Source organism: Mixophyes fleayi, chromosome 1 (genome assembly GCF_038048845.1).
Source record: "Mixophyes fleayi isolate aMixFle1 chromosome 1, aMixFle1.hap1, whole genome shotgun sequence".
Classification (NCBI taxonomy): Eukaryota; Metazoa; Chordata; class Amphibia; order Anura; family Limnodynastidae; genus Mixophyes; species Mixophyes fleayi.
Genome location: NC_134402.1, coordinates 39,396,972 through 39,410,547, shown reverse-complemented (window position 1 = coordinate 39,410,547; position 13,576 = coordinate 39,396,972). Strand labels below are relative to the sequence as shown.

At 41.1% G+C, this 13,576-nt stretch overlaps 1 protein-coding gene across 7 annotated transcripts in view; it reads right to left on the bottom strand.

The window, feature by feature from the left end:
* Positions 1–13,576, bottom strand: part of JAKMIP1 (janus kinase and microtubule interacting protein 1) — a 122,767-nt gene that overhangs the window by 15,060 nt on the left and 94,131 nt on the right. For 6 of the 7 annotated variants that reach the window (XM_075194608.1, XM_075194566.1, XM_075194609.1 and 3 more), the window contains exons 14-16: positions 12,383–12,484; positions 6,707–6,760; positions 4,878–4,943 (exon numbers count right to left, since the gene is read on the bottom strand). In XM_075194608.1, coding sequence (XP_075050709.1) covers positions 4,878–4,943; positions 6,707–6,760; positions 12,383–12,484 — 222 coding nt within the window. The remainder of the gene's footprint in view (positions 1–4,877; positions 4,944–6,706; positions 6,761–12,382; positions 12,485–13,576) is intronic. The other variant, XM_075194616.1, reaches the window with a different exon arrangement.

Here is a 13,576-nt window from a genome sequence, read left to right as displayed (position 1 = left end):
AACATACCAGTGGGTGATAGCAGTTCAGAGACAGGACCCAGAAGGGGAGCAGATGTAAGGAATATTACATGTACAAAAACACTTTTCTATATTATACAACTGCCACTCAAAATTGGGCTCTATAATATATACGTGGCCACCAGGGATTGGGCTACATATTGTATACAGAGCCACCAGGACTTGACTCTGTCAACCACTGACTTGTCATACATTACAACATCAGTTAGGTTTTAGGATGCTGTCCTACACTGGTTAACATTCAGGGCTAGATTTACTAAACTGCGGGTTTGGAAAAGTGGAGTTGTTGCCTATGGCAACCAATAAGATTCTAGCTTTCATTTATTCAGTACATTCTACAACATGACAGCTAGAATCTGATTGGTTGCTATAGGCAACATCTCTACTTTTCCAAACCCGCAGATTAGTAAATATACCCCTCAGTGTTTGTTTCTGCATATTCCTCCTCTTCTCTCTCTCTCAGTACAACAAGTCCCTAGAGTCTCCGCTGTTCTCTTTCAATAACACTCCTCTTGGAAAATTAATAAGCTCCTCTGGATTTCAGTATCATTTCTATGGGGATAACACCCAAATGTCTCAGGATCTTTCACCATCTGTATTGGCCTACATTGCTGCTGTTGTTTTATTGCTGCTTGTTTCCAGCTGTAAAGCACTGCGCAGTATGCTGGTGCTATTTAAATAATTGTTATTAAGTCAATAATAACCTCGAGAGCCAAAACAGCCTATGCCACCATCACCCACACTATAGAAGGTTGGCAGAAAATGCTTATACATGCAAAGAAAAGAAAGCATTTTAGCCTTCTATGGGAAATTAGAACAGCAATATTACTGTGACCCACCCCCATGCTGAGGTGGGTCACAGTAACATTGAAAGCAAAAAAGCAAAGCAGCAAAAAGAAAAAAAAAAAAATCAACAGAAATAAACCATTAGGACTTATAACATTGATTTCAAGACCTTGTCCCACTCCACTGCCCCATACATCTCCAACCTCCTCTCCATTCACACTCACGCTCGTTCCCTGCTGTTTGCGCTTGCATTTTTTTTAAGCAAATGTAACGCTAGTGAGTAACTGGTCTTTTAATAATATATCATCATCATCATCAACATTTATTTATGTAGCGCCAGCAAATTCCGTAGCGCTTTACAATTGGGAACAAACATTGATAAGACAATACTGGGTAATACATACAGACAGAGAGGTAAGAGAACCCTGCTCACAAGCTTACAATCTATAGGACAATGGGAGTTAGAAACACAAGGGCATGTGCTACATCATATTGCACAATGGACCAGCTAGACTGCAAAGGTAAAAGTATTGAGTGTGCTGTGTGTGTGGCATTGTTGGTCAGAGGGTTGTTGTCTTGTGTTAGCTGTGTAGAGGATGGTAATAGGGTAATCTAGGGAAATTAAGATGATGATTGAGGAATATCATAACCTTGTCTGAAGAGGTGGGTTTTCAGTGAACGCTTGAAGGTTTGAAGACTAGAGGAAAGTCTTACTGTGCGTGGGAGGGAATTCCACAAAGTGGGTGCAGCCCGGAGAAAATCCTGTAACCGAGAATGGGAGGATGTGATGAGAGTGGAGGAGAGACGTAGATCTTGTGCAGAACGGAGGTGTCGAGTAGGGAGGTATTTCGAGACCAGTGAGGAAATGTATGTCGGTGCAATTTTGTTGATGGCCTTGTATGTTTGTAGAAGAATTTTATATTGGATTCGTTGAAATACAGGCAGCCAATGTAGAGACTGACAGAGTGGCTCAGCAGAGGAATAACGGTTAGTAAGGAAAATCAATCTAGCCGCTGCGTGCAAAATAGATTGTAGGGGTTCAAGTCTGACTTTGGGAAGACCAGTAAGGAGGGAATTGCAATAGTCGATGCGGGAGATGATGAGTGGATGAATTAATGTTTTTGCGGTGTCTTGTGTCAGATATGTGCGTATTCTGGAAATGTTCTTTAGGTGTATGTAACATGATTTAGATATAGAGTTGATGTGGGGAATAAACGACAGTTGTGAATCAAGGATTATACATAGGCAACGAGTTTGCGGGGTAGGATTTATGGTCATGTTATCAACAGAAATAGAAGTGTCAGGCAGGAAGCTTCTGTTTTTGGGTGGGAATATTATTAATTCAGTTTTTGAGAGATTGAGTTTGAGTTGGCGAGAAGACATTCAAGATGAAATGGCAGAAAGACAGTCAGTAACGCGAGACAACACAGATGGTGAAAAATCAGGAGAGGATAGATAAATTATATATATATGGGTGTAATTGGCTTGTTGTTTTCTGTGATTGGCTGGTAGTGTTTAGGTGGAGGATATAAAGACTGCATGCTTTTGTGAGCGGGGTGACAGATGCCAGCTAGTTGGCTGGTGACTAGGCAGATGGACTGTGTCTAGCTAGAGCGAGAGTCTCCTGGTGTCATCCTGACAAAATTCTGCTGTGCTACTTGTGACATGAACAATTAATAGCACAGTTTTTCCAAGCAAGAATTTGTTTGTGTCTGTCTTCTGCCGGGTGTCAGTATCACAATATATTCGGTATCTAGAGAAATATATATATATATATATATATATATATATATATATATATATATATATATATATATATTTATATATATATATATATATATATATATATATATATATGTATATTTGTCTCTCAATGCATGTGGCCTATTTACAGTTTTGTTTCGGTTTGCAGTATGGATTACTTTTCTTTTCCTTCCGCATAAACGAGTAATAAGCCAGATCTATAACTCCCAAGAGAATCTGGTCAGTCCAATTACAAGTATTATACTTCTCTCACAGGGAGCCAGCTGAGGCGCTAAGCAACCGACAGACAAAACACTGTTCTCTAAAAGAGATGAAGCTTCAGAAACTGTCACACCAGTCCTTCCAATACTAAGCTCTAATTAGCAGCTAAATCAGATTAATGGAAGTCCCGTTAAATAATGAGAAAAGTTTTCTCACTGCAGAGTCTGATTACAATTGACAATTACTCTAGTCATTTTTTTTGTAATCTTTACACAATACTATAAGTATTCTCAGTTATTCATTTTTATTTCAGCCAAGATTTGCATCTTTTTTTTCAGCAGAATCAGGGCCATATTTTACACCCCCCAAATCCACACTTTCTATATCACCCCATATCTCCCATCGTTCTCAATGATGCTATCCTTCCATCTATATCATTACATGGATATGACTCAGCTGTATTTGTGCCCATGGGTTTAAATGTGCAATATGTACATAATAAATTATGTGAGCCCTTTAACTCTGCCAGACTTGGTCCAGGGCTATGTCACCCCCCCCCCCTCCCCCAAATAAGGGTTTGAGTAGAACATTTCATTGAAAAATGTGCAAAACGTAAGACGTAAGCAAAATAATTCAGCATTTTACGGAACTTGACCATTTTCTGGGTTTTGGATCACATTGGAACTGAATGGATTAAAATGGCTTATTTAGGGCAATTGCTCTAAAATTGTTCAATTCATAACAATTCTTAAAAAAAAAAAATATAATTTTTTTTTATCCTCCAAAAAAAATCTTTTCAAATTATTTTTTCTATATGAACCAGAGACAAGACACTTGTGAATCAATTACAACGGCATTGTTCCTGTGAAGCATATGGATATTTTCTTTACCTGCAGAAAACGTAATATGGTGTCTCCCCGGCACACAAACACTAAAAGCAAATACGCGAATATCTAAAAAATGTAGTATAGAAAGACTTAAGGGGATAAATGTATCGATCTGGCTTTGCGTTTAATAAAGTTGCTGTTTTAAATAATGACGGGTTCCCAAGTTTTACTTTCACCCAAAATGAGTTTTATGACAAAGAAAATAAAAAATTTTAGTGTTTTAATTACCATTGTGTTAAGAACGCATGTTTTATCACTCTTTGTTTTTTATTTTATTATGTATTTTCTTTTTTGACAAGAGCAACGTAAGCTGTCAGCCTGTCCTACAGTTGTGTCTTGTGACAGGATGATGTAACAGGGTGCTAGCTGGTAACTGCTGAAGTGGGGTTTGGTACAGGAATCTGCGAAGGATATCGCGATCAGTGTAACATCTGGACGAGGTAAATTTAATAGAGGAAAATAGAAATGAAGCAGAGAAGCTGTAAGTACTGTTCAAAAACAGTGTATGAACAAATGTGTAATATATTTTCGACACTCCCTGGTATGGAGGCAGTATGCTCTATCTTGTCCAACTCAGAGAAATACACAATTAGCTTTGATGACAAGGGATGGCAGAGATTAATAAGGATAATGTTTCTAAACGTAGCTGTTACAAATATTCACATTGCTCATATATTATAATTATAGGCAGGATACATTTTCCCTTTAACCAATAGAAGTGGCTTTAAAGGGTGTTTTCCATTTCAATATTAGTTACCCACTCACACCTTGCTTCCATGTAAGAATAATTTGGTGGGGTGGCCTCTGCTAGGACCACCACCAGTTATTGCTAGCAGGGTCCTTACACTCACATATAGCCAGGACCCAGGGGAGGGCTGGCAAATTTTAGCCCAGGGGGGACAAGACTCGACTTCAGCAGCTTATTAGGAACATTTTAAAGGAAACACAATCACTGGTAGCACACTATGGGACAGGCCCAGGGGGCAAATGCCCCCCAGCCCAGCCTGCCCCTCCCAGGACCTCTGCTGATGGTCTTCAGAGCCGCCCAGGTCACTATTCTTATAGGAAAGTGAGGGGGGTCTGGTTGCATTCAATAAATAAGCACAAAAAACCCCATATAATTTGTCCACATAGGCACTGCAGACATAGTATTGGCTCTCCATGTACCACAAACACAACGCAATGATAAATGAACAGGGCCCTCTACAGACAGCTCGGTACCTTCTCACACAGGGACAACACAGTTCCCGCCTGGATGACAGCGACCTGTTCTTCATTCCGCAAATTCTGAAAGAAACAAGTCAGCATTATATACACCATACGGGTTCTAATGTCTCCATACCTGAGAGGAAGTCCTCCTAAATACATTACTGTTACCATAGCACCAGCTAAATCCTCCACCCTATTCCCCAACGCTACGTGTCTTAATAATGCTGTCAAAGTTCACAGGAGACAATCAGTGATGAAGACCAAAGGACTTGTATTGGTTTGAGCACAGTTGACAACAGGTACACTTTAATAACATAACTGGTAGATTAGCCACCATAGTCACAAACTAATATTAAATATAATAACTCTAGGAAACATGGATGTCAGGTTTATAAATGTGTAAATGGATTAATTTATTACAATAGAAGACATATTTTCCTATTGTATGAATATACTAATTATAAATCATGTTTATCAGCACAGTCTTCATTAATGTCTATCCTCCCTATTAACCAGTTCCAGACCCTTTCCCTGTGTATTTCATCTGTTCTTTAGCCCTTATACATTGTAACATCATATGGCCACTGTATCATTTGTTTCAGTACATGTATGTTGTCTTAACCTGTCCCAAAGGCAATTGGTAAATTAAAGTTCTGCATATTCTAAGCAATGGGTGAGGGTATTTTTAATACACAGATATAATCTGGTTGTGTGTAAAAACTATACCTTACCAGTAATGTGATTTACTACCCTGGCAATGCAACATGACGGTCACCCTGAAGAGGCTTCATTCTTACAAGGTGACCTACAAGCTACAGAGAAATTGTGAATCTTATAGGAGATCAGGGACGGTAACTGTGATATTATACAGAATAATCCTGAGTCTTAGCACTTTATCTCTCACATTTGTTTCACTCCAATGCCTTCTGACGACAAGGTGAAGATCACGAAAGCTGGGTACACACTACAGAATTTTCCACCAACTTTTATGCCGATCGATTTTGCATGCGATCGGTGGTCCGATCGCTTGGTCCATGGACTGCATACACACTAGCCTTGTTTAGGACGATGAAGGGAAGAGCGGACGTCCCTTTAGCGACTTTTTACAGCCATGTTGTCGTGAGCAATGACTGTAATTTCGTACTCACTGTTGTGGATCGGTCGGATGTTTATACAAACTACACAGCGGAAACGAGATTGGAACGAAAATATTAAACGGTACAACCAACCAAATGAGGCGACTTTCGACCATGACCCGACTTTTGAACGAGCGGTCGTATGTCGGCTGATTGAGCCGATAATTGGACGAAAACCGTGTAGTGTGTACCCAGCTTAACCCACAATCTGCTTTTGTTTTATACTATCTGTTGGGTTTTTTTTTTTACTAAAAGAACAATTTGCTGGGAACATTAAAGGGACTGAGGTCTGTACCGTGGTAACCACAAAACATCTGGGGTCTGTAATATTGTACCCACCAGAGAACAGGAGTGTGTGTTGTGGTAGCTATCAGATTTCTGGGGTCTGTTTTGTAATCATCAGAGATCTTTGGTCTGTATTGCTGTAGCCACCAGGCAACTGGAGTCTATGTTGTAGTAGCCCCCAGGGAACTGGAGTTTAGATTGTAGCAGCCTCCAGGCAACTGGAGTCTATATTGCAGTAGCCACCAGGCAACTGGAGGTTATATTGCAGTAGCCACCAGGCAATTGGAGTCTATATTGTAGTAGCCCCCAGGGAACTGGAGTTTATATTGTGGTAGCCACCAGATATCTGTGGTCAGTATTGAGGTAACCACACAGTCATGCATTAGTCAACAGGATAACGATGAGAGATTGTGAAATTACCCCATTATCTCCAAGTATATCCAGCTTCTTCATAAGCTCTGAAATGTCCACATCCTGGAAGAGAGTACCGACATAATGAGTGAACAAGACACAAAAAACTCATATCCGGTGCACACAGTAAGACTCCGGAATACACAGTACACAGAACAGCTGAAAGCAAATGTACAGGCAGCAGGGCGACTAGAAGGTGGAGATGGTCTCAAGAAATACATACCATGCAGCTATAGTCTGCAGGATCTGTGTGCCCCTCTGAGGTCTGCAACAGATTGTACAGCAATCAGCTGCAGTGCTGCCGGTCACTGCGGAGCTTCAATCACTACTCCAGCATCAATACAAGCTGTTCTATACAATGGTATGAGTGATACAGTGGTATGACCAGCTATATACCACCGCACTGTACAAATACTAGAGGGACATGCCAGGTTTGTGGTAAAACATTATAATAAACAGGTGTTTTAGCTAAACATTAATGTGCAAAATATTTATAGACTTTGTCCAATTTAATCAGGTCTAGATTAATTAATTACATTTTTAGATTTGTTTGATACTATATATTGTATGTACAGAGCTAAATTAAATGAGCTGATTGATAATTGTATATATTTCACGTTACAAGTAAAACAGATTATTCTGATATTAATAGTGTATGCTGCTAGGCAGTACGTTAGCTCTGGGTGTACATGAAGTTGAATCGATTGCAGAAAGTCAGGATTTGTAGAGGGGGGTTTCCACACCATGCTGCCAGTGGGCGTGACCATAATTTTAGACAGTGCTTGGCTGTTCTCCAACTCCTCCTAAACCTATAATATACATGTGCAATGCTGCGTGCACAACTGTTAGGTGCACGCAGCTCTCCCTTTTCAAGCAGAGCCATGTGAAGCGGGGGCAGGGTCCAGCCACCTCAATTATACAGTGCCCCAGGCTTAGAGGGGGTTTCCAGGCACTAGGAACCCCCCTGTGTTTGCCAATGAAAGTATATCACAGTGGACATCTATTGCTTTTTGAACTTTGTGCAGTGTCCATTTTAAGACATCATCAACCCACAGCACTAACACTGATTACAACAGACACTTCTCTTTAATGTAAAACTCAAACTGATGTGTGATGCAGTGTGGGATCATGCATCTCTCATCACTGGTGGCGGCGTGTGGACGATAGTTGTACACTGGCCCAGCTCTTTGCCCAGGCTCCCACCTTTCGTTATGTAAAATGTAAAGCATTGGATAATTCTGAATACTGTTGGCAAACGTGTCAGCAGCACTGAGGATCGACTTCACACCGAAAAACAAGGCCCTTTTAGCATCTACTGAACTACCATCTCTGATGGCCTTCATCTTCTCCATAGCCTGGTGCGGTTTGGATCAATTGTTCCTTCCCACTCTCTCGTTACCTACCCCAGCTAATACACATCCACATCTCTCCAGCATGCACCTACTCAATTACTCTGCTATTCACGGTCATCACATTTCTCTCCAAACTCCTCTTCTTTCTCCATCATCCTATTTCTCTCCCCTCTTCACTACTTCCCTTCTCGCTAGTCTGCACCCATGAACTGTTTTGTCTCCTGCACCCACCACACTCACCAGCCTACATAAACAGAAATAAACGTCACACCCACAAATCCTCCTCGCATGTCCTCTTTCTCACCCTGCTCCTTCTCATGGCTGCTGGTGACATCTCAACTAACCCCGGGCCACTTACAACCGCCACAATCTGTTCACGCTCCTCGCTCCAACCCAAAACTTTCTATCCACCCCATGCTTTAAATCCCACTAACCTTATCCACATATCTCCACTACCATCTCTTCCCTTCTCCTGTGCACTATGGAACGCCAGATCTGTTCATAACAACCTTGCATCCATTCATGATCTATTCATTTCTAAATCCCTCAACCTCCTGGCTATTACAGAATCCTGGCTCACCTCCTCTGACACTACATCCCCTGCAGCTCTCTCCTATGGGTGCTCTCCCTCAGCCACACTCCCAGACAAGGTGATAGAGTAGGTATTCTATTCTTTCAATCTGCACCTTCCTACTTATTACCTCTGAACCCTGCCTCTCATTCACTTCCTTAGAAGTCCACACTATCCATCTATTTTATCCTCTCCACCTTCGTGTTGCTGCCATTTGTCGACCCTCAGGTTCAGTTTCCCAATTCCTTGACAACTTTATGGCCTGGCTCACTTATTTCCTATCCTTTGACCACCTGCCTACTCTCATACTAGGCAATTTCAACTGTCACCAATAATAAAGGAGAAGTCCGGTGCCGAGATTCCATTAATTAGAATTAAGAGTGATCACAGCTGTTAAAATCCCACAAAAAAACCTAAGAAAAGATAAAGCTATACAGCTCTGAACGCTCAATTAATATGTAAAGAATCTATAATAAATAAATAGTTGGTACAGTCTAACTATAGCAGAACTACTTCAATAATGCTCATAAGAAACAACTCATTCAAAAATCTATACATTTATTAAAACACATAATACATCTGTATCTACCGAACACAAAAACAAAAAATTATTCCTATTGATAATCTTACAATCCCTTCTGCTACTAAACTTACTCCCCCTTTGGTCTCTCCCAATGGGCCTCATCTCCCACCCACTGTGATGGACAATCCCTTGACCTTGTCTTCTCCCGCCACTGCTCCATCTCTAGTTCCTCCAATTTAGCCTTCCCACTCTCTGACCAAAACCTCCTTTCCTTCAGCCTCAACCTTACCTCATGCCCTCCCCCCTGCACCCAAATCCACATGTACATAGCAACACCTAAGTACACTTAACCCAATCCACTTCTCATTTTCATTAAAACAACTATTTTCTCCAATGACTGTATTATCCTGCCTTAATCAGACCGCTTCTTTCTACAACAAAACACTCACTTCAGCCCTAGACAATGCAGCTTCAGCCATCACATATAGTCTCCGACAATCCAAACCCCAACCATGACACACCAAACAGACCCGCTACCTGCAAAGCGCCACTGGAGGAAATATCATTCCTATCCCGATTTCCTCCACTATAAATTAATCCGCCCATCTGCACCTTCTCCCTCTTCCTCTTCCTCCCTCACAGCCCATGATTTTGCCACCTACATCAAAGACAAAATCAACACTATTCAACAAGATATTTCCTCATGCCAAATCCCACACACTTCGCCCACTCTACTCACCTTCACCTACACTCCCTGATCCACTCTCAATTCATACTCTCCAGTAAGTGAATATATAGTCTCACTTTACAACCAGTCCCCGCGACCATATTCCCTCCCAACTTCTCTGCGCCCTCTCCCTCACTGCATGCCCACCTCTAACTCACCTCTTCAAAGTGTCTCTCTTCACTGGCATACATCCAACCTCCTTTAAACATGCGCTCATCTCACCAGTTGTAAAGAAACCATCTCTCGATCCAGCCTCTCATTCCAACTTCCGCCTTATTTCTCTCCTCCCCTTTCCCTCCAAAACTACTTGAGCTATTTCTGTACAAACACCTGTCTCACCTTCTCTCCTCTCACTCCATTCTCGACTCTCTGCAATCAGGCTTCCGCCCCCAACATTCCACTGAAAATGCTCTCACAACAGAGATTGATTATCTACTTACTACCAAGTCTGTGTGTATATTAGGGAATTTAGACTAAGTCCCAGTGGGGCAGGGGACTGATGTGAGCGAGTTCTCTGTACATCGCTGCGGAATTAGTAGCGCTATATAAATAACTGGTGATGAGTATGATAAGGGGCATTTCTCCATACTCATCCTCCTGGACCTCTCTGCTGTTTTTGACACTGATGATCACCCTCTTCACCTACACACCCTTCACTACATTGGCCATTGTGAGACCATTCTTTCCTGGATCACGTCCTACCTATCTAACCGCTCCTTTAGTGTTTCTCCCTCTGGCACATCCTCCCCTCCACTCTCACTATCTGTTGGGGTCCCACAAGGCTCTGTTCTTGGCCCTTTACTTTTTTCAATGTACACCTCTACACTTGTGGAACTAATTCGCTCATTCGGCCTCCAGTACCATCTCTATGCTAATGACACCCAAATCTATATCTTTCCCCTGACCTCTCTCCTTATGTACTATCTTCTGTAACCAACTGTCTTTCTGCTATCTCCACATGGATGTCACAATTCTACTTAAAGTTTAACATATCCAAAACAGAAATGATCTTCCCTCCTTCACCACCTCCCTTCAAACCTCCGTCTCTGTCAATAACACCACAAATCCCTCAGTATTTCAAGCCCACTGCCTTCTTGTCACACTTGACTATGTTCTCTATTTTATTCCTCACATCCAGACAGACTCTCTCCCAGTCCTGTCGACTCCACCTTAAAAACATTGCCAGAATGAGCTCTTTTCTTTCCAGACATGCTACCAAAACTCTTCTCTGCAGTCTTGACTACTGCAACCTTCTGCTATCTGGCAGTCCCAACATCCATGTATCTCTACTTCAATTCATCATGCTTTATTTTGAAAAATTACGTTGGCGTGTGACAGATCATGTCCAGTTTGATGATGTCATAAAATGGGCACTGAACCTTTGACTTTTCCTATTACAGCATTGCTGGTACAACTGGAGGGACTGCTGTCTTCATTTTTGCCGTTTTTCTTTTTATCAGGAGGCTTAGATAGGAGTAAACAGAGGCTCTCCAAACCAGACCCCTTTACTAGAAAGTGTAAGGGTGGGGCACTTGCCCCTTTAATAAAATGACCCCAGGGGGTATATTTACAGGGTTTGAAAAAGTGGAGATGTTGCCTATAGCAACCAATCAGGTTCTAGCTGTCATTTTGTAGAATGCACTGAATAAATGATAGCTAGAATCTTATTGGTTGTTATAGGCAACTTCTCCGCTTTCCCAAACCCGCAGTTTAGTAAATCTAGCCCCAAGTGTGACTACATGGGCTATAGTAAAGTGAGCAGTCAAAGTCACAATACTGGCAGTACTGTATCTCAAAATGACTAAAATAGCTGTCAAAACAACCGAGTCATAACATATTGACATAAATATTGTTTGCATGTATTAGAAGCAGGAATTACAGTAGCAGATAACACCAAACTGCCCATCTAGTCTGACTAATTACTTGCTTATATTCTGTGCTTGAATTCATTTTAGTAAGGTCTAAGCCAAGAAATTCTTCCAACCACTATCATATACACTATTCTCTGATGGTGATTGCTGGTCATTACATCGTTTCTTAATAATACAGTTTTTAATGGTTATTTTTTGATTACCATGTGTACATTGAAATGTGACTTTTTTTTTTTTTACTTGCAAAAGTTATATCACTTTGTAACCCAACACTCAAGTGTCACATGGAGAAATAACAATATACATCTATTACAGTGCACTGATCACTTACATACAATGGAGGCAGCCATTTTAAGCCACTGGTTCCCCAGTGCATGGACAGGCTGAACTATTAGTTCACACAAAATGGCTGCCTTGTTTGTTTTTCAGTGACCAGTGAAACTTATCATACAACGTATAGATATCAGTCACATGGCTTACACGTTACACATACGCCTTACAAAGGTGAGGATGACCATGCATGACAATACATTTAGAATACCAATAATGACATTTAATGCTTCTGTTAGCGTGTGTGCATTAATGATGGGTGGTGAACAGACATGGGATGCACCAGAAGAGGGAAGTGAATCTGCATCTACCTTAATTCCTTCCTGCTGACAGAAAAGCTGCAGAGCGCTTCCATTATTTTCTGGGAAGCTGGCTATATGGAGGTTAAAGGCTGGAGACCTTCTTTCTCTCTCCTGGGGAAAAATGTGTTATTTTACATTTTTACCTAATAGAAAAGCTAGGAATGTAATGGAATATTACCCTGATATACACACAAAGTGGACACGTGGAAACTAAATGGGGTTATTTTGTCACTTGACAAAAAAAAAAAAAAAAGTTAATTTACTTCTAGACCCTCAGACATCTTTCATGTATTGGCTTCTATACGCCATCCTGCAACCTTTACTACCCACACTGTGTTGCTATTTACAAAGACCTTATACAGTGATGCCTGTGACACTCCAGTTGTTGTGAAACTACAAGCCCCAGCATGCTTTGCCAGCTATCCGCTAGTTATCTACTGGCAAAGCATGCTGGGACTTGTAGTGTCACAGGTTAGCCATCACTGCCCTTATATAATCTAGCTCACGGCTGGACAAACTGTGGCTCTCCTGATGTTGTGAAACTACCAGTCCCAGCATGCTTTGCTAGCCGACAGCTGGCAGGGTATGCTGGGACTTGTAGTTTCACAATATCTGGAGAGCCACAGGCTGTCAGGCCTGGGCTAGACCATTGATGATATAGATATGGGGAAGCCAGTCACATCTATAAAGAAATCTATTTATAGGAAAAGTCGCAGGATGGAATTATTTAACTGGCCTGAAGGTGGAAAACCCCATTTAAACAAGTTTTTCTGTAACAAAACCATCACTTACACACAATTTGACAATCAAGAAGCAAAAGTACACAAATGCAACATACTTACTGTCTAAACAATTCGACCATTTTAGGTCTTGTACCAATGACCTTACATTAGTTTATCGATGCATGCATATAATGTAAAAGCAATTACTATGAATGAGGAACACTCCGTCTAGTTTGTGACCCAAAGTGTTTAAAGTAGAACTAACCTCAAACATGAAGAAACTTGTTCCACAATTCCATGTAAGAGAAATCTTTTCATACATGTAAAAGTGATTATTGGACGACATATTCTGAGGTCATATATAACCGCCAATGTCCTTAATTTTCAAGGACAGTCCCTGGTTTTGAAGATGTGTCCCTGTTTTTTAGTATTGACCAATTGCTCATTAAAATTCCTCTCTAGTCTACATCTTATATGTAGT